At 48.0% G+C, this 24,839-nt stretch overlaps 2 protein-coding genes across 3 annotated transcripts in view; one reads left to right on the plus strand and one right to left on the minus strand.

Moving 5' to 3' along the window:
* Positions 1 to 24,839, plus strand: part of brf1b (BRF1 general transcription factor IIIB subunit b) — a 37,245-nt gene that overhangs the window by 9,152 nt on the left and 3,254 nt on the right. The window contains exons 3-16 of the mRNA XM_072362065.1: positions 2,981 to 3,061; positions 3,131 to 3,304; positions 3,846 to 3,877; positions 3,964 to 4,036; positions 16,915 to 17,064; positions 17,157 to 17,250; positions 21,142 to 21,268; positions 22,366 to 22,405; positions 22,505 to 22,600; positions 23,789 to 24,106; positions 24,184 to 24,245; positions 24,370 to 24,451; positions 24,563 to 24,615; positions 24,691 to 24,839. The exon at positions 24,691 to 24,839 is cut by the window's right edge and continues 120 nt beyond it. Coding sequence (XP_072218166.1) covers positions 2,981 to 3,061; positions 3,131 to 3,304; positions 3,846 to 3,877; positions 3,964 to 4,036; positions 16,915 to 17,064; positions 17,157 to 17,250; positions 21,142 to 21,268; positions 22,366 to 22,405; positions 22,505 to 22,600; positions 23,789 to 24,106; positions 24,184 to 24,245; positions 24,370 to 24,451; positions 24,563 to 24,615; positions 24,691 to 24,839 — 1,531 coding nt within the window. The remainder of the gene's footprint in view (positions 1 to 2,980; positions 3,062 to 3,130; positions 3,305 to 3,845; positions 3,878 to 3,963; positions 4,037 to 16,914; positions 17,065 to 17,156; positions 17,251 to 21,141; positions 21,269 to 22,365; positions 22,406 to 22,504; positions 22,601 to 23,788; positions 24,107 to 24,183; positions 24,246 to 24,369; positions 24,452 to 24,562; positions 24,616 to 24,690) is intronic.
* LOC140266937 (BTB/POZ domain-containing protein 6-B-like) lies at positions 6,089 to 13,883 on the minus strand. Of its 2 annotated transcripts, XM_072362083.1 has the most exons (5): positions 13,188 to 13,883; positions 11,546 to 11,799; positions 9,215 to 9,305; positions 8,937 to 9,055; positions 6,089 to 7,602 (listed from the first exon to the last, which is right to left on the minus strand). In XM_072362083.1, the coding sequence occupies exons 2-5, from the start codon at positions 11,743 to 11,745 to the stop codon at positions 6,570 to 6,572; spliced, it is 1,443 nt and encodes a 480-aa protein (XP_072218184.1). In that variant the 5' UTR covers positions 11,746 to 11,799; positions 13,188 to 13,883; the 3' UTR covers positions 6,089 to 6,569. The 2 variants fall into 2 exon arrangements, with proteins under 2 accessions (XP_072218184.1, XP_072218185.1); XM_072362084.1 differs by lacking the exon at positions 13,188 to 13,883 and having other exon boundaries at positions 11,546 to 11,893.

Raw genomic sequence — 24,839 nt, forward strand, 5'->3', positions numbered from 1 at the left:
TGTTAGCTCATAGCTCTGTTAGCTCATAGCTGCTGTTATGTGGCTACTTGCAGCTATAGGAGAGCTAACGGAGGGATTTCTACACAGGCACTCTACTGGGACCACTTCATCCACACGCCCCCCTGCAGCACAGTTTATTCACTCCGTGCTCTGTGACAGTCGGCTAACTTCACACAGAGTTTGCTGCTGATAGTTTTGTGCAACATGGCAGGATATTTATCAGATTTTTTTGACAACATGAACGACGACTTTGAGTAAGATGGACGTTCTTACCGGAGTGAATAAGCTGAAATAAAGACAGATAATGCCTTATTTAGAGGCTGCATCATCCTTGCCCTGTTCACTCCGTTATATGGATATACGCCGATCGCGAGTTATCTAAATAGGACGCCAACTTTCGCCAAACTGTTCTCCGTGAGTAGATAAACGTATTTCATGCCAGAAATAAGGTTTAAAAATACCGGAGTTCCCCTTTAACACTCATTTCTTAGAGTTTACACCTTTGCAATCAAATGTTTTTGTGGTTATTTATGGGCACCCACCATTGTGACCTCAGCATGAGGCTGTTTGTACAGAGATCTGAGCACCACCCTCTTTGTGGTGGCAGTCAGTCTGTAGCCCGACCTCTGGGCTTCAGGGATGGACATGGAAGAGGCTTGACCATCACTCTGCAGGAACATCAGCTGCCAGGCTAATCTGGCCTTCCTCTGAGCCTGAACACCACAAACCAATCAGACCATTAGAGCTCAGTTAAGCTTACCTCAGACTTCAGTCAGTTATTAACATCCCTGTTAAAACTGTTTTACATATTTTACATGAGACTTCATAAAGTTAAGAGCTTAATATGAAGCAGATTTGAGCTGGACAAGCAGCCACTCTGCCAAGAGTAAAGAAAGCACAGATTTCATTTTAAGTCTTTAGTTTCACCGTGAAGATCCCTGGATGACCACTTTTAAAAAAAGAAACCCAATGAATCAGACGAATCAGGGCTGAGGAGAAACCCTGAAGAAGTTCTGTCTAACATATGCCAACGTTGGTGTGGTTTACCTGAGAGAGCGCCTCGTGCCACACCCTTCCCCCCTCTCCCCTCGGTCCTCCACAGGATGACTCTCTGTTCACATTCACCTGTCAACAACACCAGATCTAAAACCAGTTCAGCTGATCGGGTCCAACAGGTGAGAAAGGGTGGTCTAACCTCCATGTAGTCCTCCTCACATATTATCTCTCTGTGGGTCCAGCTGAGACCAGAACAGATGGCGGAAACGGACCTGCTGGTCCACCTACCACCTCCGTCACCAACCATCACATTAAACTTGAATGTGAACACCTCGTCATTCTGGAAGAAAGACACTTGAGAGCTGAACACCTGCCATAACCACAGGTACAGAGGCACCTACCTGGATGCTGGGTGGTTCTGGATGAGTGGAGCTACCTGGTTGTGGGTAAAGCAGGAGTAGTATGAAGCCCTGAAGGAGGTGAAGCCGTTGGTTTGGAGAGAGCCGATGGTGTAACCACAGCGTGAGGCGAGCTGCTCACTGATGGAGTGGACTTCGTGTCCGTCTACTTTGGATGTTACAGATGGTGAGATGCCGAAGAGTCAGCCATGTTTGGACTAAGAACAACAAACTGACCTATAGCCTCGAAGCGAGGCGGCTGTGCCGAGGCCACACGGAGCCACAGGTAACGATCCCGACACTCGGACTGAACAGAACCTGCTGAGACAGACGGGTCACCTCTTCAATCGTGGCCACAACTTTGGAGAATGACAAGTATTAATGTTCACAAAGTTTGATGCTTCAGTGTTTCAGAGCCTTCTGTCAGAGGTTTCTTTGGTAAACTGAAGTATAATTACCAGCATTTCATTGACAATTACATCATGTTGAACATCTTGGTTCTCGGTTCTTATCCTACTGGAAAAGGCTTTGTTCTCCAAACTGTTCCTGGGTGGTTAGGAGAGGCTGCTTTTTTATTCATGGCTGTGTTCACTCCCTTGGATTAGAAGCCCCCCCCCCCCCAAAGACAACAATGGATCACATCACAGACAGCCCCCCCCAACCTCTCTGCTTGAAGTTATTTCCATTCAGAACTTTTAGGAGTTTATGCTAACTCCCATCCTCAAAACTGAAGCAGCAAACTATGAAAATGAATATTTGCACCAGCCTCTAAACTTTTGGCTGTATAATTAACATGAGAAGATCATTTGCAGGTCAAAGGTCAGCAGGTAACCTTCTGTAAAGATGCAATAAAGTGAAATAACTGGTCAAACCAGTTTACCATCCAGTTGGCCTCCTGGTTTGCCTTCTGTGAACCCACAGATCAGGGCCAGCCTGTGAAAGACAGCAGTGAGGTTCAGCTCTTACCTGCTCAGGTGAGACATGTTCTTTCCTGTTCTGGTAAACTCACCCAAAGGAGAAAACAGCAGCTTTCATGATGAAGCTGCAGACACACTGTGTCTCAGTCTCTGTGGGGGGGGACTTAGCCTCTTCTTCCAGGTGAACTAATCACTTGGTTGTCAAGGGAACCCAGGAGACAGTCACAGGTGGAGCAGATTGAGTTTAATTACAGATGGAGGCTCCAAGGGAAGCAGAACAGGAACCAGAACAGGAAATACATCACCTGTCAATCAAACCATGGTGATCTAAAAGTTCATTGATCAAACAGAGAGGGTCAGGTGTGGGGGGGTCAGGTGTGTGGGGGTCAGGTGTGGGGGGGGGTCAGGTGTGGGGGGGTCAGGTCTGTGTGGGGGTCAGGTGTGTGGGGGGGTCAGGTGTGGGGGGGGGGGGTCAGGTGTGGGGGGGGGGTCAGGTGTGTGTGGGGGTCAGGTGTGTGGGGGGGTCAGGTGTGGGGGGGTCAGATTGTCTTTACAGTCTCACGACTGTTTTCATCAGGTCAATAAGAAGTTTTTTCTCTTCACTCGGCGGCTGATGCACCTCTTTGTCTTCAGTCCAAGTGAAGTTTCCATCTGTCTGTCTGTCCTCAGGTCCAGTTAAAGCTCCTCTCCTTGGTTCTGGTTTCCACACCAGTGTTGGGAAGGAGTCCAGGGCTCAGACCCTGCAGAGCGGTGAGTACTGAGGATGGATGCTGGCGTCTCATTGGTCAGCATCAGGTATGATGAGGTGTTTGTCTTCAGGTAAGCGTCAGATCCTGCAACTGGGCAGCCAGCTGCAGCTCAACCAGCACTGTCTGGACACGGCCTTCAACTTCTTCAAGCTGGTTGTCAGCAAACACCTGACCCGGGGGCGCAAGACGGAGCATGTCATCGCGGCGTGCCTCTACCTGGTGTGCCGTACTGAAGGGACGCCTCGTATCCTGACCTCATGTCATAAGCTGGAGCCCCCACTCCTGGAAGATGTTTTATTTTATGGGAGGAAAAAAAGAAATCACACATATGCCTCTAAAAGTTTTATTTTACAGCTGAATTCACCTCAAAAACACTTAAATCAGAATTCATGACATGTTTTCAGATCAACTGGAGGAAAAAATGATGGAATTGCCTTTTATTTGGCATTTTTTAAATAAATACTTTAAATATGCAAATTAGCTCCCACACATATCTGTGTAGAGAATAAACAACAGAGGGGACAGGACAGACTCTCACTTTCTTATTAATTACAACCATTTTATTCTTAGGTCCGCTATAAAACAGGATATTCAGCTGTTAAATAAAACAGTTTTGTATTCTGTTTGTGATTTATTGTAGCTGAATAAAGAACCTTCCAGGAGAGCTCCATGATCTCATCTCACCCACCTTAAAACCCTCCTGACCACGATGTGTTTGTCAGTCTGAACTTGGTCACCTCTCCCCTCCACAGCTGCTTTCACAGGTTACCTGAACTGCCTCTCAGACATGTTGCTGGACCTGAGCGACCTGCTGCAGGTACAACCGACCTATGACCAGCTCACAGCTCTCAGCAGACTCTGTGAGCTTTCACAGGACTCAGTTCAGTTCTGTTTTCTGTTTAGGTCAACGTTTACATCCTGGGAAAGACCTTCCTGCTTTTGGCTCGAGAGCTGTGCATCAATGCTCCCGCCATTGGTGAGACTCCACCCACTTAAAATCACATTAAATTAACTTTAATTACATTCAAATAAAGTCACAGCAGGTGTGTATCCTCATGTGACTCTGAGAGGACAGGGATTGATGTTTCTGTCAGGTGATTTTGTCTTTAACCAACCTGATGATGTCACCTATGGGTTAGGTGGTTAACCATTAACACAACTACACGACCCACAATGTACTGTCAGAGGGTTTCAGTAGCAGATAATAAAACAAACCACCCTTCAGTTTCAGTCACACCAACTTTAATCTTCACAATTTATTTCAACAAACCACTCAGTGAATCAGCTTCCAGGTCATTCTGGGTTTTTTTTTTTCATTAAAGCAGTTCTGGTTCAGGTTCAGGTTCAGGCTCAGGTCCAGGTTCAGGTTCAGGTCCAGGTCCAGGTCCAGGTCCAGGTTCAGGTTCAGGTTCAGGTTCAGGTCCAGGTTCAGGTCCAGGTCCAGGTTCAGGTCCAGGTTCAGGTCCAGGTCCAGGTTCAGGTTCAGGTCAAGGTTCAGGTCCAGGTCCAGGTTCAGGTCCAGGTCCAGGTTCAGGTCCAGGTTCAGGTCCAGGTCCAGGTTCAGGTTCAGGTCCAGGTTCAGGTCCAGGTTCAGGTCCAGGTCCAGGTTCAGGTTCAGGTCAAGGTTCAGGTCCAGGTCCAGGTTCAGGTCCAGGTCCAGGTTCAGGTCCAGGTCCAGGTTCAGGTCCAGGTTCAGGTCCAGGTTCAGGTCCAGGTCCAGGTTCAGGTTCAGGTCAAGGTTCAGGTCCAGGTCCAGGTTCAGGTCCAGGTCCAGGTTCAGGTCCAGGTCCAGGTTCAGGTCCAGGTCCAGGTTCAGGTTCAGGTCCAGGTTCAGGTCCAGGTTCAGGTCCAGGTCCAGGTTCAGGTTCAGGTCAAGGTTCAGGTCCAGGTCCAGGTTCAGGTCCAGGTCCAGGTCCAGGTTCAGGTCCAGGTTCAGGTCCAGGTCCAGGTTCAGGTTCAGGTCCAGGTTCAGGTCCAGGTTCAGGTCCAGGTCCAGGTTCAGGTTCAGGTCAAGGTTCAGGTCCAGGTCCAGGTTCAGGTCCAGGTCCAGGTTCAGGTCCAGGTCCAGGTTCAGGTCCAGGTTCAGGTTCAGGTCCAGGTCCAGGTCCAGGTTCAGGTTCAGGTCCAGGTTCAGGTTCAGGTTCAGGTTCAGGTTCAGGTTCAGGCTCAGGTTCAGGCTCAGAGCCTAATTTGGAGCCCATTTTTTACTTGCAGATGTTCCAACAACCAAAGCTCTGACTCAGCTGCTACAGCAGAACAAGTAGAATCTGGAGACATGAATCACACTTCGTATGACCGGATGAAAATAACGTAGCGTCGCTATAAAAGCTGCAGCTGCAAGGAATTGTGGGACAGAATGAGCTCCTTTCTCTCATGAAGGACGGTCCGGTGTTTCCTAAAGGAGATCCTTAAGGAAGCGTCGGAGCTCCTTTCTCTCAGGAAGGACGGTCCGGTGTTTCCTAAAGGAGATCCTTAAGGAAGCGTCGGAGCTCCTTTCTCTCCTGAAGGACGGTCCGGTGTTTCCTAAAGGAGATCCTTAAGGAAGCGTCGGAGCTCCTTTCTCTCCTGAAGGACGGTCCGGTGTTTCCTAAAGGAGATCCTTAAGGAAGCATCGGAGCTCCTTTCTCTCCTGAAGGACGGTCCGGTGTTTCCTAAAGGAGATCCTTAAGGAAGCGTCGGAGCTCCTTTCTCTCAGGAAGGACGGTCCGGTGTTTCCTAAAGGAGATCCTTAAGGAAGCGTCGGAGCTCCTTTCTCTCCTGAAGGACGGTCCGGTGTTTCCTAAAGGAGATCCTTAAGGAAGCGTCGGAGCTCCTTTCTCTCCTGAAGGACGGTCCGGTGTTTCCTAAAGGAGATCCTTAAGGAAGCGTCGGAGCTCCTTTCTCTCAGGAAGGACGGTCCGGTGTTTCCTAAAGGAGATCCTTAAGGAAGCGTCGGAGCTCCTTTCCTTGGTATTTGGAGGACTCAGGCAGCTCTGATCATGGCTGCTGCTCACAGACTTCCAGCTCATTTCACTCAGTCTAGTTTAAACCGGACTCCTGACACCTGAACACCAGTCTAGTTTAAACCGGACTCCTGACACCTGAACACCAGTCTAGTTTAAACCGGACTCCTGACACCTGAACACCAGTCTAGTTTAAACCGGACTCCTGACACCTGAACACCAGTTTAGTTTAAACCGGACTCCTGACACCTGAACACCAGTTTAGTTTAAACCGGACTCCTGACACCTGAACACCAGTCTAGTTTAAACCGGACTCCTGACACCTGAACACCAGTCTAGTTTAAACCGGACTCCTGACACCTGAACACCAGTCTAGTTTAAACCGGACTCTCTCCTCAGAAAGGAGGCTCAAACATGAGCCAGGACAGATGTTATAGATGTTTAGAACAGGCTGTAGAACCAGTGCCATAACCAGCCTGGAACCACTTTGGTAGAAAAGTTGTATCGGGGGATGTGGCTATCAGAACCGTAGCTCAGCCTCTGCTTATGGATCCATTCGTTCCTCTTTCAGCAGTAGAACACCAGTTCTGGGATCTGACCCCCCTGCACGCCGGTACCATTGGTACTGTCTGATGAGCACTGGAACTGGAAGGTCACTTTCCCGCTCTGGACCTCGGTCATCCCCTCCTGACCGAAGTAGCTCAGGTCGTTTCCGTCCAGGACGGCGCTGGCTGTGTGGAAGGTGTCCGGTTCCACCTGGACAGGGTGTTCAAACCATACAGTGAAAGTGTTGCTCGACCCGTCTGACAGGAACTTGGTGAGGTTCTGGGACAGCACGGCTCCCTGCCTCTTCAGTTCTATCTTCACGCTGTACTCGGCCTTCCTGCCACTGGACCCATACAGACCGAGCCCCGCCACAAAGATCCTGTGGTCCACTGCGAACTGGATGCTGTCACAGCGCCCCCGATACCGCCACTGGTTGCTCCGGTAGGCGGAGGACTGGAAGCGGTGACACCTCTGTGGTGCCAGGCCGGCCCGCTTTGCCACAGGGAACTGGGGTCTGGGTTTGTTGGTGGCAGTGAACCAGAGGAAGATGTTGTGCGTCTCTTTCAGTGTCAGGATACCTGACTGCGCTGCCCCGTCTGCAAACTCCTGCAGCAACATGGAGGGAATCCGGACCAGGTACAGAGCCTTACCCAGAACAGCCCGCTGGTTCTGTGGTGTCACCGTTAGGCCCTGCCGCCGACACTCTGCCGCCGCCCAGTTCAGCACCGCCTGAAACACCACAACCTCGCTGCTGTTCAGAGTCTCTCTCTGCAGGATGATCTCCAGCGTGGGTGGGTCAATCTCACAGAAACCGTCGGACCGCAGCGCCAGCTCCGTCTGAGCGTCGATCACCTCCCAGCAGCGCTGCGTCAGGTCCGGTTCCTCGAACAGCCGGCTCTGAGACAGCAGCACGCAGGCGTTCTTTGCCTCCAGGCTCGTCTCCAGGAAGCCGACGCAGGCCTTGGCCAGGGCAGGGACGATGTACTTCTTAGCAGCGTAGAGCGTGGCGAGCACAGTGTCAGCGTCCAGTTCGATTTCATCACTGTACATGTACCTGAGACACAACACACAGCGGATCAGAACACGGTAGACCCAAAACATCTGGGAGTGACAATCTCCCCCTGGCACACTTCATCAGTATTCAGAAAAACCTCATTACTGCTGACACACTGGTTTCCATCCACGGTGCCCCATCTACCTCCACCTTTTCCCCATCATCACCACCTGGTCTGGTCCGGTTACTTCAGTTACTCAAACTCTTATGATCATCTAGTGGTAGTGAGTAGAAACAAGATTTGATGTGTTATTTAGGGCTTTCAGCCTGTTTAATTCAGGGTGGTGGCTCTTAAAGGGTTCATTCCCATTATATTTGAGTTTTCTCTTCATATCTGGAGGTGAGGGGTCTCTTTAACCTGCCAAAAAAAAATACAAAACACCCGCCATCTATTTTGGTAAAATTCTGCCACCCTGCAGATGTCTTTGACATGGATGGCAGAGGAGGACTCACTGTAAACGAAACGCTCAAAATAAAAATAAATATTCAGCAAACTACCGGACGGTGAATAACGTGGACGTGCTTCAGTCTACCTGCCTCGAGTGGGTTGGGCTAATCCAAAATAGTGAAAACAAGAGGGGTGTTCTCTGAAGTGCAACAGGGGGGCTCTGAAAACACCCCCATTAGCACTTGGTACTTTCCTTCTGATGAAATTAACCATAGACCCCTGTATGAGGAGACCCGGGGAAGACCCAGGACACGTTGGAGGGACTATGGCCTGGGAACGCCTCGGGGTCCCCCCGGAAGAGCTGGAGGAAGTGGCCGGGGACAGGGAGGCCTGGGTTTCTCTGTTAAAGCTGCTGCCCCCCCGACCCCCGGAGAAGCGGCAGATGACGGATGGATGGATGAAATTAATGCGGCAAAAAAACTGACCAATCAGAATTTTGGTCGACCCAGAACGTATGGACCAATAAGTCGACCAGTCAGACTTTACAGCCCTGATGGGTTCGGCTCAGCTTTGTTATCCACTACAGATAGTATCTGTGGCAGATTAGCTGTTTATCATGGTGTCTGTGGGCCTTAGAATGAGGAAGGCTGTGCTGCTTTAGAGACATCGCTTACAGGTGGTGATCCTCAGAGGTCTGCAGTAAACCACCATACAGTATCAGTTCCATGGTTCTACCTACAATAGAGTACAAATAGAACTGAGCTGGGCCGAGCCGACCCACATGGTACCATAATAGAAAAGTGCCCTCAGACCTGAAGCCCCTTGGGGGTCACACAGTTCTTCCCTGTAGTGCCCCAAGATCCCCCTTAAGGTCTTAGATAAATGTGTCATGGACCTGATACCGAGATTAATATGGTTCTGGACCTGGTCTGATGTTTGAACTCACTTTAACAGGATGAGGAAAGCGACCGGCTCCACGTCAGGAATATGGATCACAGATTGCCCCTCTGCCAAGTCTCCATAAAACATGGCTCCGAACACTGAGCTGCCGACCGCCAGGACGTACTGTAACAGAGGAAACCAGTCAGAACCAAAAGGTGAACACGGACAGGAAGGACACCATGAGAAGAAGGGACATTACAGCCATAATGAGTTGATTTGGTCAAAAGTCAGGACCTGCTAAGTCCGTCCGACTCCAGAACCAGTTTGGACTGGAATCTGTACCTTATGAGCCGGGACCGTGTGAGTTTCCCCTGGAGGACCTACGATGAAATGCACATCAGCCATCTGCTCATTGTTGAACATCAGAGCGTTCCTGCAGAGAAACAAAGATGTAAGACTCACAGATGTGTTGTTGTTTACCTCTCTGTGGGGGCACAGATGTGTTGTTGTTTACCTCTCTGTGGGGGCACAGATGTGTTGTTGTTTACCTCTCTGTGGGGGGACAGATGTGTTGTTGTTGTTTACCTCTCTGTGGGGGCACAGATGTGTTGTTGTTTACCTCTCTGTGGGGGCACAGATGTGTTGTTGTTTACCTCTCTGTGGGGGCACAGATGTGTTGTTGTTTACCTCTCTGTGGGGGGACAGATGTGTTGTTGTTTACCTCTCTGTGGGGGGACAGATGTGTTGTTGTTTACCTCTCTGTGGGGGGACAGATGTGTTGTTGTTTACCTCTCTGTGGGGGCACAGATGTGTTGTTGTTTACCTCTCTGTGGGGGAACAGATGTGTTGTTGTTTACCTCTCTGTGGGGGCACAGATGTGTTGTTGTTTACCTCTCTGTGGGGGAACAGATGTGTTGTTGTTTACCTCTCTGTGGGGGACAGATGTGTTGTTGTTGTTTACCTCTCTGTGGGGGCACAGATGTGTTGTTGTTGTTTACCTCTCTGTGGGGGACAGATGTGTTGTTGTTTACCTCTCTGTGGGGGGACAGATGTGTTGTTGTTGTTTACCTCTCTGTGGGGGCACAGATGTGTTGTTGTTTACCTCTGTGGGGGCACAGATGTGTTGTTGTTTACCTCTCTGTGGGGGGACAGATGTGTTGTTGTTTACCTCTGTGGGGGGACAGATGTGTTGTTGTTGTTTACCTCTCTGTGGGGGCACAGATGTGTTGTTGTTTACCTCTCTGTGGGGGCACAGATGTGTTGTTGTTTACCTCTCTGTGGGGGACAGATGTGTTGTTGTTTACCTCTCTGTGGGGGACAGATGTGTTGTTGTTTACCTCTCTGTGGGGGCACAGATGTGTTGTTGTTTACCTCTCTGTGGGGGCACAGATGTGTTGTTGTTTACCTCTCTGTGGGGGAACAGATGTGTTGTTGTTTACCTCTCTGTGGGGGCACAGATGTGTTGTTGTTTACCTCTCTGTGGGGGCACAGATGTGTTGTTGTTTACCTCTCTGTGGGGGAACAGATGTGTTGTTGTTTACCTCTCTGTGGGGGCACAGATGTGTTGTTGTTTACCTCTCTGTGGGGGCACAGATGTGTTGTTGTTGTTTACCTCTCTGTGGGGGACAGATGTGTTGTTGTTTACCTCTCTGTGGGGGGACAGATGTGTTGTTGTTGTTTACCTCTCTGTGGGGGCACAGATGTGTTGTTGTTTACCTCTGTGGGGGCACAGATGTGTTGTTGTTTACCTCTCTGTGGGGGGACAGATGTGTTGTTGTTTACCTCTGTGGGGGGACAGATGTGTTGTTGTTGTTTACCTCTCTGTGGGGGCACAGATGTGTTGTTGTTTACCTCTCTGTGGGGGAACAGATGTGTTGTTGTTTACCTCTCTGTGGGGGCACAGATGTGTTGTTGTTTACCTCTCTGTGGGGGCACAGATGTGTTGTTGTTGTTTACCTCTCTGTGGGGGACAGATGTGTTGTTGTTTACCTCTCTGTGGGGGCACAGATGTGTTGTTGTTTACCTCTCTGTGGGGGGACAGATGTGTTGTTGTTTACCTCTCTGTGGGGGCACAGATGTGTTGTTGTTTACCTCTCTGTGGGGGGACAGATGTGTTGTTGTTGTTTACCTCTCTGTGGGGGCACAGATGTGTTGTTGTTTACCTCTCTGTGGGGGCACAGATGTGTTGTTGTTTACCTCTCTGTGGGGGCACAGATGTGTTGTTGTTTACCTCTCTGTGGGGGAACAGATGTGTTGTTGTTGTTTACCTCTCTGTGGGGGCACAGATGTGTTGTTGTTTACCTCTGTGGGGGGACAGATGTGTTGTTGTTTACCTCTCTGTGGGGGCACAGATGTGTTGTTGTTTACCTCTCTGTGGGGGCACAGATGTGTTGTTGTTTACCTCTCTGTGGGGGCACAGATGTGTTGTTGTTTACCTCTCTGTGGGGGCACAGATGTGTTGTTGTTTACCTCTCTGTGGGGGCACAGATGTGTTGTTGTTTACCTCTGTGGGGGGACAGATGTGTTGTTGTTTACCTCTCTGTGGGGGCACAGATGTGTTGTTGTTTACCTCTCTGTGGGGGCACAGATGTGTTGTTGTTTACCTCTCTGTGGGGGCACAGATGTGTTGTTGTTTACCTCTCTGTGGGGGACAGATGTGTTGTTGTTGTTTACCTCTCTCTCAGGGTGGAGTGTGCTGCCTGCCAGCGGTCTACCTCCTCGCCATTGTTGTTGTTAGTCTGGACAGCGTGGTGATCTTCGGCCCGCTCAGCGAGCAGCTCCACCTCACTCAGTTGGAGGAAACCATTCTTCGCCTCCAGCAGCTCCTCCTTCTCATCCTGAGGAAGGCTGGTGGAGAAAAGCTCCGCTGCCATCCTCCTCCTTCTCACAGAATGGGTGAAGCCACCGCCTCACAGCATGACCACTTCCTGTTGCACAGTCAGAGGATTATAATACAGATCATCATGTTCTGTTTCTGTATTTATCAGACGCTTTTATCCAAAGAGACTTACAAATGAAGATATAACAGCTTTATAAAAGCTAACAATAAGCTAACAATAAGCTAACAAAAAGCTAACAATAAGCTCCATAGAAGGAACCCAGGAGTCCGACTCTGTCAGAGGGGACAGAGTAGAGATAGGGTGCAGGCATAGAAGGAAGTGCAGAAAGATAAAGTGCAGAGATAGAGGGGGGAGGGAAGTACAAGGTAAGTGCTGGGATAGGAGATGCTCTCTGAAGAGCTGGGTTTTCAGGAGCTTCTTGAAGATAGACAGGGACGCCCCTGTTCTGGTAGCGCTCGGTAGGTCATTCCACCATCGTGGGACGACACATGAACAGAGTTTGGATTGTCTTAGGCGTGGTGTAGGAGCTGCTAGACGACAATCCTGGGACCAACGGAGGGACCCAGTTGGGACAGAAGCCTTTGCAAGAGCCTTCAAGTAGATGGGTAGTTTTTGGGAGGTTAAGTTGGAGGTGATGGGCTTTCATCCATGTTGATATGTCAGAGAGAGTCTGAGATTCAGCTGAGACCGTGTGGTCGTCAGGTGGGAATGACAGATAGAGCTGGGTATCATCAGCATAACATTGGTGTGAGAAGCCATGTGATCGGATGATCTGTCCCAGTGAGTTGGTGTATATGGCAAAGAGAAGAGGTCCCAGTTCTGAACCTTGGGGGACCCCTGTGGCGAGGTGGTGCGCTGCAGAAGTGTGACCAAGCCAGGATGCTTTGAAGGATCGACCAGTGAGGTATGATTCAAACCAGGAGTGTGCTCTCCCTGTGATGCCCATGCTAGAGAGTATGGACTAAAGGATGCTGTGGTTGACTGTGTCAAATGCAGCCGATAAGTCGAGCAGGATAAGAATTGAGGACTTAGCTGGCGCTCTGGCATCAAAAAGCAGCAGTCAACAAACAAACAGATAAATAAGGACTGAAGTAAACAGCAACTTCTGTGTCTCATCAGGTAAATAAAGCTTCATCTCAAACAGAGTGCATCTTTCTCCACCTTCTTTCTTCATCTATCCCCACCAGGGGGTCCGCGGACCCTCGGGGCTCCATCCGGCCCTGCGGCTGCTCTCATATCAATATCAAACTTCACCTGGATCTCTAAACTGAACCAGTTCAGCAGACCAGAACCCACAGCGGCTCCGGTTCTGACTGCAAAACCCACATGCTCCATCAGGAGAGCCACAGCCTCATCATTCACTGATCAATAACCACCGCCCCGTAACCATTAAACAGCCATGTTGTCATACCTTTGAACCTCTGTGCCGCGGGTTATTTACCGCCCAGAATCGGCCCGGTTCTTGTGTGTGTTACCTGTCTTACTGCCGCCGGCTGTCCGTCCCGTTGTCACTGAAATCAGTCCGGCTGCGGCAGCTTCTCTCTGGACGCCATTTTAGGAGCTCCTGGTGCTTCTCTTCACCTCCGCCAGATGGCGGCAGAGCGCGCGAGCCCCGGAACAACAAACACACTTCAGGTGTCAGAGGGGGCGACAGGGCGAGTAGCGACCACCTGTATCACATACAACCAGGGGTGAAAGTAAGCCAGTACGGTCCGGTACTGTGAACCACAAAAAGATGGCAGTACGCAGTACCAGGAAGATGGGAGAGCGGCTGCCTGCTATAAAGCCCTCACTCACAACCAGTCACGGTTTCACTAACAATATGCAGTCTTGAAAACTACTTTTTCTGTTTAAAAAATCATTTTAACTCATTCCGAATTGTTTCTGAACTGTCTGAACTGTGTTTTAAGTTTAGTCCATGCTGGACGGAGCCTTGAACGGGCTTCTCCATCTCTTCCTCGAGGCTCTTGCCCTGCTTCCCCCCCCCCTCCCATTGGTCTCCTCTGCGCCTAGCCTTTGAAACGTGTACCACACCTTTAATGTCTTTACGTTCGCTGCAGAATGTCCTAATTAAAGTCAGTAGGAGAGTTAGCAGTTGTTTTTCGTGTTATTTTGTTCAATTTTAACGATACATAACAGCTCGGAAGAGAGACTATGAGCTAACGACCGGAGAGTACACTCAGCAGTACGTGAGTGCGCATGCGCGTCTACTTCCGAAACACAGCGGTTGCTATGGGGATCGGTGCGTTTAGGTTAATGTAGTGTTTTTCAGTTCCGGTCCTCATGACCCACTGCCCTTCAAGTTTTCGATGTTTCCCTCCTCCACCAAACCTGATTTTTGTATGTTTTTGTATGAAGTTGGTATATAATGTATATATTATATACCATATATATATGCACCATTTCTTAAAATGAAATGACCAAAGACGTTAACCTTTAAACAACAGTAGAAATGCTTGGAATATGGATGATTATATAGGAAACACAGTGAATTGAAAAGAACTAAGGGGAAGGAATGGATGGATACCAGAATTATTCAAATAATTGGGTTTGTTGCTATTTGAAGTTAAAGGCTGACAGCTTGAATTAATTAATCATTTTAACAGTGAATTCTCGACACCCACCGCATACCGTCTGAAATGTAAGAACAGGGCAGATCTTATTTGACACACTTTCGTCCTGTTAAGTCAGCTCTGAACCACAGGTAATCGCCAGCGGGTTCAAGTGGGTTCCGCGTCTCACGGCCTTTGTTGTGGGACGACTTTCGTGGACTTTAAAGTTGCCTGAACTGGTCGCTCTTATACGCCGGAGGGGGGCTTCTGGTGGCCCAGGAGACGAAACTGGGTAGTATGGAGGAATTCACTGAAAAGCATGACAAAATTTGTCCAAGTTGGTTTGGTTGCTGACCAACTCTGATGAGGTGAACTGGCTCCCTTGGTGAAACAAAATGTGTGATGACGCGTGCAGCAGCGGGGGTTAAAAAAAACGTGCGACATAAACGGGGGACAGGATGATGACAGGCATACGAAAAACACAAAACTTCCTACTACATTCTTCTTCTCTTTCTTTCTTTGTTCTGATCTTTTCCTTCTCATCTTCCTCTCCTGCCATCTTTCTGGTTAATTTATTTCTGTCTTCTGTTTCAATCATCTTCAAAAACTCTCATTCAATCATTTTTAAAACTCCTCTCTCCATTTTTTTTAAATCTCTGCAAAACCCTGACTTTGCATCGCTGGTTCCGCAATTTGACTCGCGGAGGCGAGGTATGACGTAGGCTTACGCTACATTTTCAGCCAATGGTATGCCTGAAACAAAGAAACTTGATTTCTCCATTCCCCCATCTCATAAACATTTGTCTAGAGGATTCTGAAAACACCACAAATCGTTAAGATATGAAGGTTAAAGATATAAGGTAGACTTACGATAGAGCCATCAAATAACATAGGTACTGATTATGAGTTTCAAAATTCAGACGATATCTGTAAAGTTATGACATATGAATAACGAACCAAACAATGTTATTTTCCTGTGTTAAACATGGAATACAATAAGAAACAGCAGGAAACATCGGTTAACAGTTGCATTACTTCAAACAAATGTCCAGTTCATTTTGGGTTTAACTATTCAACACTACGGACCACTCGGGGGCAATGTGGCTCCATAGCCCGATTAGTCATTTTCCAAAATAATGACTTCTTCAGTATTCTTCCAAGTACGATCATGAAAAAGGTCTTAAAATGCAGCTTGTGATATCACTGAGAACCTGAAAGAACTTGTACAAAGATATAAAGCACATTTAACGTAGTTTCAAGATTCAGCTGAAAGTGAATCTGGGTGAGGTCATTTTAAGATGCGGCATCTGTCTCTGGTTTGGATCAGAGTCAGGGCAAAAGTCAACGTTGGTTTACTTTGTCCATATAAGAGTCGGAATTGTTTTAGTCTGGTTTTCTCCAATATTCTATTAAAAATGGTTCTTTGTTTGTTCAGCTTAGTTAGCACTAAGTCGTTAATGCATGCATCCAAGTTTATGGCGTAGGTCTGTTGAAAGAGGGGCTGAGAAGCTTCCCCAAAATGCTTTCATAGGGTAAAAAATGTTGTAAACTAGAAAAAGCTGTTCCTGCGAAACAGTAGTGAGAATGCTGATGAGCTGAATGATAGCTGACTATGCTAAACAAGCTGAAAATAGTGAAAATTTAGCAGAAAGTCATTAGCTGAAGGTTCAAAACACTTGAAATGTATTTTTGAAAGGACATGGAGCTGTATGAAGGCAGAAAACTACAGGAAAGAGAAGAAAAATGCTAAACAAAATGTGAAAAACACTGCAGAAAAATGTGAAAACAACAAAAGTCGTTTGTTGCAGTAACGTTTTACAGCATTCTCACAATTAGAGGATCTCTGGTCCTTACACACGAACATCTCCACGCCGGAATGTGGGAGATTTCCAAAGTCTTAAGTTTGTATTAAATCCCACACTTGAGTTCGCTACACTATGGTAAACTCAACAGCTCAGTCTCCTTTTAAAGGTTATAAATGAAGGTTTAAAATGACCAAATTCTGCTTTGTGGACATCAATTTTACCTAAAAAGATCAGCAGATTCTCTCAGAACAGCACACTCTGTTTTTATTAAACCAAGCAGAACATTATTCAACGAGGAGAAGATTAAAAATCCAAATGATTTCATCTTGAGTAATTCTCTCTACACCAGAGTCATGAACGTGAATAGTTTCTGAACACATTTCACACAGAGAACAGCTGCCTGAAGCCTATGAAGATGTTAGTTAACATCTGAACAGAGTCTGCAGGAAACTCCCCTTATTTTATTAGTCAGGAGGTCATCTTCTTACCGGTGCTTACCAGCTCTTCTTTTCATGACATCATCGAGAATCAGCCCCACCTACAGAAGCAACCCCTAAAGAACCCATCAGATTCAGTCTCATTACAAGAAGTTCAGATGCTTTAATCTTCACTAAACATCGTCTTTAAAACAGCAACAATAAGACGAGACAAGATTAATCTGTGTTACAGCAGCAGGACCCTGGTGATCATCATAATCTCCCCCCGTTCCTCCCACAGTCGATAAACATGCTGTTAGGTTAACAGGTGACTGTAGGAGTGAGCGTGCACATTGTGTATCTCTGACCTACCCAGGGGTACCCTGCTTCTGATTGGCTCCTGAATGTGATTACATTTATATGTTTCAGATCCCTGCCTCTACATCCCTCGTTTCGCTCACATGTTGGAGTTCGGTGTGAAGACTCATGAGGTTACCATGACAGCGCTTCGTCTCGTCCAGAGGATGAAGAGGGACTGGATGCATACGGGACGCCGACCCTCCGGACTCTGTGGAGCAGGTACAGCATGAAGGCCGTCACCTTAGTAACGGCAAACAGAAACAACAGCAAACACAACAGGACTGTAAACTGTAAAATCTGCTCCTGCTCAGCTCTGCTGGTCGCTGCTCGGATGCACAAGTTTCGGCGGTCAGTGAAGGACGTGATCAGCGTGGTGAAGGTGTGCCAGACCACCCTGAGGAAGAGGTGAGGGCTGCAGAGTACCCCAGTGGATCACAGTCAGTGGATCATAGCCAGTAGATCATAGCCAGTGGATCATAGTCAGCAGATCATAGCCAGTGGATCACAGTCAGCAGATCACAGTCAGTGGATCACAGTCAGCAGATCACAGTCAGCAGATCATAGCCAGTGGATCATAGCCAGTAGATCATAGCCACTGGATCATAGTCAGCAGAGCATAGCCAGTGGATCACAGTCAGCAGATCACAGTCAGCAGATCACAGTCAGCAGATCATAGCCAGTAGATCATAGCCAGTAGATCATAGCCAGTAGATCATAGCCAGTGGATCACAGTCAGCAGATCACAGTCAGTGGATCATAGCCAGTGGATCATAGCCAGTGGATCATAGTCAGCAGATCATAGCCAGTGGATCACAGTCAGCAGATCACAGTCAGTGGATCATAGTCAGCAGATCACAGTCAGCAGATCATAGCCAGTAGATCATAGCCAGTGGATCATAGTCAGCGGATCACAGTCAGCAGATCACAGTCAGCAGATCATAGCCAGTGGATCATAGCCAGTAGATCATAGTCAGCAGATCACAGTCAGCAGATCATAGCCAGTGGATCACAGTCAGCAGATCACAGTCAGTGGATCACAGTCAGCAGATCACAGTCAGCAGATCACAGCCAGTAGATAAAAGCCAGTGGATCATAGTCAGCAGATCACAGTCAGCAGATCACAGCCAGTAGATAAAAGCCAGTAGATCATAGCCAGTAGATCACAGTCAGTGGATCACAGTCAGCAGATCACAGTCAGAAGATCATAGCCAGTAGATCATAGCCAGTAGATCACAGTCAGTGGATCACAGTCAGCAGATCACAGTCAGAAGATCATAGCCAGTAGATCATAGCCAGTGGATCATAGTCAGCGGATCACAGTCAGCAGATCACAGTCAGCAGATCATAGCCAGTAGATCATAGCCAGTAGATCATAGTCAGCAGATCACAGTCAGTAGATCATAGCCAGTGGATCACAGTCAGCAGATCACAGTCAGTGGATCACAGTCAGCAGATCACAGTCAGCAGATCACAGCCAGTAGATAAAAGCCAGTGGATCATAGTCAGCAGATCACAGTCAGCAGATCACAGCCAGTAGATAAAAGCCAGTAGATCATAGCCAGTAGATCACAGTCAGTGGATCACAGTCAGCAGATCACAGTCAGAAGATCATAGTCAGCAGATCACAGTCAGCGGATCATAGCCAGTAGATAATAGCCAGTGGATCATAGTCAGCAGATCACAGTCAGCGGATCATAGCCAGTAGATCATAGCCAGTGGATCACAGTCAGCGGATCACAGTCAGCAGATCACAATCAGCAGATCATAGCCAGTAGATCATAGCCAGTGGATCATAGTCAGCAGATCACAGTCAGCAGATCATAGCCAGTGGATCACAGTCAGTGGATCACAGTCAGCAGATCACAGTCAGTGGATCACAGTCAGCAGATCACAGTCAGCAGATCATAGCCAGTAGATCATAGCCAGTGGATCATAGTCAGCAGATCACAGTCAGCAGATCACAGCCAGTAGATAATAGCCAGTGGATCATAGTCAGCAGATCACAGTAAGCAGATCATAGCCAGTAGATCATAGCCAGTGGATCACAGTCAGTAGATCACAGTCAGTGGATCACAGTCAGCAGATCACAGTCAGCAGACCATAGCCAGTAGATCATAGCCAGTGGATCATAGTCAGCAGAGCACAGTCAGTGGATCACAGTCAGCAGATCACAGTCAGCAGATCACAGTCAGCAGATCATAGCCAGTAGATCATAGCCAGTGGATCACAGTCAGCAGATCATAGCCAGTAGATCATAGCCAGTGGATCATAGTCAGCAGAGCATAGCCAGTGGATCACAGTCAGCAGATCACAGTCAGCAGATCATAGCCAGCGGATCATAGCCAGTGGATCACAGTCAGCAGATCACAGTCAGCAGATCATAGCCAGTGGATCACAGTCAGCAGATCATAGCCAGTGGATCACAGTCAGCAGATCACAGTCAGCAGATCATAGCCAGCGGATCACAGTCAGCGGATCATAGCCAGTGGATCACAGTCAGCAGATCATAGCCAGTGGATCACAGTCAGCAGATCATAGCCAGTGGATCATAGTCAGTAGATTGGTCAGGAGATCACAGTCAGCAGATCATAGCCAGTAGATCACAGTCAGTAGATTAGTCAGGAGATCACAGTCAGCAGATCATAGCCAGTGGATCATAGTCAGTAGATTAGTCAGGAGATCACAGTCAGCAGATCATAGCCAGTGGATCATAGTCAATAGATTAGTCAGGAGATCATAGTCAGCAGATCATAGCCAGTGGATCACAGTCAGTAGATCATAGCCAGTGGATCATAGTCAGCAGATCACAGTCAGCAGATCATAGCCAGTAGATCACAGTCAGCAGATCATAGCCAGTGGATCACAGTCAGTAGCTTAGTCAGGAGATCACAGTCAGCAGATCACAGTCAGCAGATCACAGTCAGTGGATCACAGTCAGTAGATTAGTCAGGAGATCACAGTCAGTAGATCACAGTCAGTAGATCACAGTCAGTAGATTAGTCAGTGGATCATAGTCAGGAGATCACAGTCAGTAGATCATAGTCAGCAGATCATAGCCAGTGGATCACAGTCAGTAGATCATAGCCAGTGGATCACAGTCAGTAGCTTAGTCAGGAGATCACAGTCAGCAGATCACAGTCAGCAGATCACAGTCAGTGGATCACAGTCAGTAGATTAGTCAGGAGATCACAGTCAGTAGATCACAGTCAGTAGATCACAGTCAGTAGATTAGTCAGTGGATCATAGTCAGGAGATCACAGTCAGTAGATCACAGTCAGCAGATCACAGTCAGTGGATCACAGTCAGTAGATTAGTCAGGAGATCACAGTCAGTAGATCACAGTCAGTAGATTAGTCAGTGGATCACAGTCAGGAGATCACAGTCAGTAGATTAGTCAGTGGATCACAGTCAGGAGATCACAGTCAGTAGATTAGTCAGTGGATCACAGTCAGCAGATCACAGTCAGTAGATCATAGCCAGTGGATCACAGTCAGTAGATTAGTCAGGAGATCACAGTCAGCAGATCATAGCCAGTAGATCACAGTCAGTAGATTAGTCAGGAGATCACAGTCAGCAGATCATAGCCAGTGGATCATAGTCAATAGATTAGTCAGGAGATCATAGTCAGCAGATCATAGCCAGTGGATCACAGTCAGTAGATCATAGCCAGTGGATCATAGTCAGCAGATCACAGTCAGCAGATCATAGCCAGTAGATCACAGTCAGCAGATCACAGTCAGTAGATCATAGCCAGTGGATCACAGTCAGTAGATTAGTCAGGAGATCACAGTCAGCAGATCACAGTCAGCAGATCACAGTCAGTGGATCACAGTCAGTAGATTAGTCAGTGGATCACAGTCAGGAGATCACAGTCAGTAGATCACAGTCAGCAGATCACAGTCAGCAGATCACAGTCAGTGGATCACAGTCAGCAGATTAGTCAGGAGATCACAGTCAGTAGATCACAGTCAGTAGATTAGTCAGTGGATCACAGTCAGGAGATCACAGTCAGTAGATTAGTCAGTGGATCACAGTCAGGAGATCACAGTCAGTAGATTAGTCAGTGGATCACAGTCAGGAGATCACAGTCAGTAGATTAGTCAGTGGATCACAGTCAGCGGATCACAGTCAGTAGATCATAGCCAGTGGATCACAGTCAGTAGATTAGTCAGGAGATCACAGTCAGGAGATCACAGTCAGTAGATCATAGCCAGTGGATCACAGTCAGTAGATCACAGTCAGTGGATCACAGTCAGTGGATCACAGTCAGTGGATCACCTCCTTCCTTCCCTGCAGATTAACAGAGTTTGAGGATACACCCACCAGTCAGCTGACCATCGATGAGTTCATGAAAGTGGATCTGGAGCAGGAGTGTGACCCCCCTTCCTTCACTGCTGGACAGCAGAAAACCAAGATGCAGCAGGTAAATCTCCCCTGTATCTAATTGGCTGAAGCAGGTAACCATTGAATAAAGAACTGAGGTTTTGGTTGTTAATTCTGTGGCTGGATGAGATTAAATTCACTCCGTGCTCTGTGACAGTCGGCTAACTTCACACAGAGTTTGCTGCTGATAGTTTTGTGCAACATGGCAGGATATTTATCAGATTTTAACAACGTGAACGACAACTTTGAGTAAGATGGACGTTCTTACCGGAGTGAATAAGCTGTGCTGCAGGGGGGCGTGTGGATGAAGTGGTCCCAGTAGAGTGCCTGTGTAGAAATCCCTCCGTTAGCTCTCCTATAGCTGCAAGTAGCCACATAACAGCAGCTATGAGCTAACAGAGCTATGAGCTAACAGCAGCTATGAGCTAACAGCAGCTATGAGCTAACAGCAGCTATGAGCTAACAGAGCTATGAGCTAACAGCAGCTATGAGCTAACAGAGCTATAGCACACGTTCATTCATTCATTCTTCTTAAAGTATTGGTGAAATAAAGACAGATGATGCCTTATTTAGAGGCTGCATCCTCTAAGCCCCGTTCACTCCGTTATATGGATCTCCAGTTATCTAAATATCTTCTGAAGGACGCAGACTTTCACCAAACTGTTCTCGGTGAGTAGATGAACGTATTTCATGCAGAAATAAGGTTTAAAAACACCGGAGTTCCCCTTTAAGACGTGCTGTATGAGCGTGTGTGAATGGGTGAATGTGGCATGCAGTGTTAGAAGCGCTTTGAGTGGTCAGCTAGACTAGAAAAGCGCTATACAAGTACAGTCTATTTAGCATATGAGAGGACATCGATGGCCCAACCAGAGGCCAGACCTGAGGCGGGCACTGAAGGCCAGGGCGACAGCAGGAAACCTTTCAAAGACCTGGAGATGGTCGCAGATAAAGAAGAATGGTCCCAGAGGAGATCACCGTGAAAGACTTTTCTTTGCAAACAAAAAAAACTTACAGATTAACATTTAACATGTACCCTCACTGTCTGTTGTCTCCTGTTTATTTAACCAACATTAGATCAAACTTTGGAGTGACCCTGAGTTATGTTTAACTGAAAGTCTTTGTTGCCTCCCTCTGCAGCTGGAGCAGGAGTTGACCAGGAAGCTGGACGAGGTGGAAGGTCAGTTACTGATTCTACCTGAAGGTTCACTTCCAAGGGAAATAAAGGGGATGAGTTATTGAGAAAGCCGATTAAACTATTTTGTTCTGGTCCTGTCAGGAGAGATCAGCTGCTACAAAGATGAGATAGAGACAGAGCTGGAGAAGAGTCGCCCCAAACTGAGGGGAATCTACGCCGCCTACACTAAAGAAATCGGTCAGTACAAATCCTGCTTCAGTTTACTCTGAACAAACCCACAGAAATACAAATATTCACCCATTTCTGAAGCCAAACTGGCAGCTGGTTCCACAGAGAGGGGCCTGATAACTGAAGGCTCTGCCTCCCATTCTGCTTTTAGGGGCCTGATAACTGAAGGCTCTGCCTCCCATTCTGCTTTTAGGGGCCTGATAACTGAAGGCTCTGCCTCCCATTCTGCTTTTAGGGGCCTGATAACTGAAGGCTCTGCCTCCCATTCTGCTTTTAGGGGCCTGATAACTGAAGGCTCTGCCTCCCATTCTGCTTTTAGGGGCCTGATAACTGAAGGCTCTGCCTCCCATTCTGCTTTTAGGGGCCTGATAACTGAAGGCTCTGCCTCCCATTCTGCTTTTAGGGGCCTGATAACTGAAGGCTCTGCCTCCCATTCTGCTTTTAGGGGCCTGATAACTGAAGGCTCTGCCTCCCATTCTGCTTTTAGGGGCCTGATAACTGAAGGCTGTGCCTCCCATTCTGCTTTTAGGGGCCTGATAACTGAAGGCTCTGCCTCCCATTCTGCTTTTAGAAACTCTGGGAACCACAAAGAAACCTGCAGCCTGAGAGCAAAGTGCTCTGTTGGGGAAATATCCAACTGTGAGATCTTTAAGATGTGATGGAGCTCGGTCTTTAAGAGCTTTATATGTGAGGAGAAGAATCTTAAATTCTATTCTGAATCTAACAGGGAGCCAATGAAGAGAAGCTAAAACTGGAGAAACATGATCTCTGCTGTTAGTTCTCATCAGAACTCTGGCTGCAGGGTTTTGGATCAGCTGGAGGCTTTTCAGAGAATCTGTGGGACAGAACAATAATAAGGAATTACAGTAGTTCAGTCCTGAAGGAACAGATGCATGGAGCAGTTTCTCTGCATCACCCTGAGACAGGATGGTCCTGATTTATTACGAAGGTGAAAGAAGGCAGTCCTAGAAACCTGTTTATATGTGAGTCAGAGGACAGATCCTGGTCAGAAATAACTCAGAGGTTCCTCACTGTAGGACTAGAAATACCTTCCAGAGTAACTATATAACCGGACAGTTTCTCCCTAAAGCGCTCAGGTCCAAAGAGAACAACTTCAGTTAATTGTTAAGTTTCAATGTCAGCACAAAATCAAGGTTGTGGTAGAGAGTAAATCAGTCTCATATTCTGTGTTTTCAGCCCCTGAGGATGAGGAGGGTCCTTCTTCGACCTCTGACCCTGACGAGACAGACGGCGATGACGCTGAGCTCCAAGCTGCCACTCAGCACCTGACTCAGGACTTCTTGTGTCAGGTGATCCAGGAGGAGGGGCAGGGCAAGAAGGCAGAAAATGGCGACCGCAGCCAGGAGGTCGGACCAGAGAAGGAGGGGGCGGGGTCACTCCGTCAGGTTGCCCCTCTGCCTGCCATCCTTGGAAGGTTGCCGAGCGCTGCCAGCCTTGGCCTCCAGGAGACGTTTCAGACCTTTGACAAGTCGGAAACGGACGGGAAACCAGAAGGTAGCGTATGCACAGTAACATCATCTCGAGGTCGTTGTTACGTCACTGTCAGCTATCAGCTGCCGTCTGTTTTCCAGACGACCCGCCACAGAGTGGAGAGCTGGATCTGGAAGGTATTGACGATCAGGAGATTGACAAGGTGAGGATGATCATGATCAGCGTAGAAAGGGGCAGAGCTCGTGTTCGAGCGAGAGAAAGCTCTGCGGGTGTTTCTGGGGTGTAGTTTGCTCTCTGATTGGCTCGTTCTGTGTGCTGTGCTGCAGTACATCCTGAACGATAAGGAGGTCCAGGTGAAGACGGAGCTGTGGATGACACAGAACGCAGAGTACCTGAAAGAGCAGAAAGGTGGGGACCAGTCCTCTCAGGCGGCTGCTCACCTGTTTCAGATGCTGCTTATTGATTTTAAGGGGTGAGTCTGATCAGTAACTCCTGATTGGTTCTTGTTTGTGTTTATAGAAAAGGAGGAGAGGATAAACAAGGAGAAGGAGGAAGGAACCTATAAGGAGAAGGTGAGGGAAGCACGGGGTCTCCCAGCCTCCACTACAGGGACTTCAAACCCCCTCTGACGTGGTTTGTGTTTGCAGAAGAAGAAGAAATACAGGAAGCGGGAGCAGATAGAGGCGTTGACGGCGGGCGAGGCAATTGAGAAGATGTTGGAGAAGAAGAAGATCTCCAGCAAGATCAACTATGACGTTCTCAGAGACCTGAACCGGGGGACAGGAAGTCCCAGTGC

The sequence above is a fragment of the Leuresthes tenuis genome, unplaced genomic scaffold (assembly GCF_036924035.1).
Source record: "Leuresthes tenuis unplaced genomic scaffold, fLeuTen1.0.hap1 SCAF_13, whole genome shotgun sequence".
Classification (NCBI taxonomy): domain Eukaryota; kingdom Metazoa; phylum Chordata; class Actinopteri; order Atheriniformes; family Atherinopsidae; genus Leuresthes; species Leuresthes tenuis.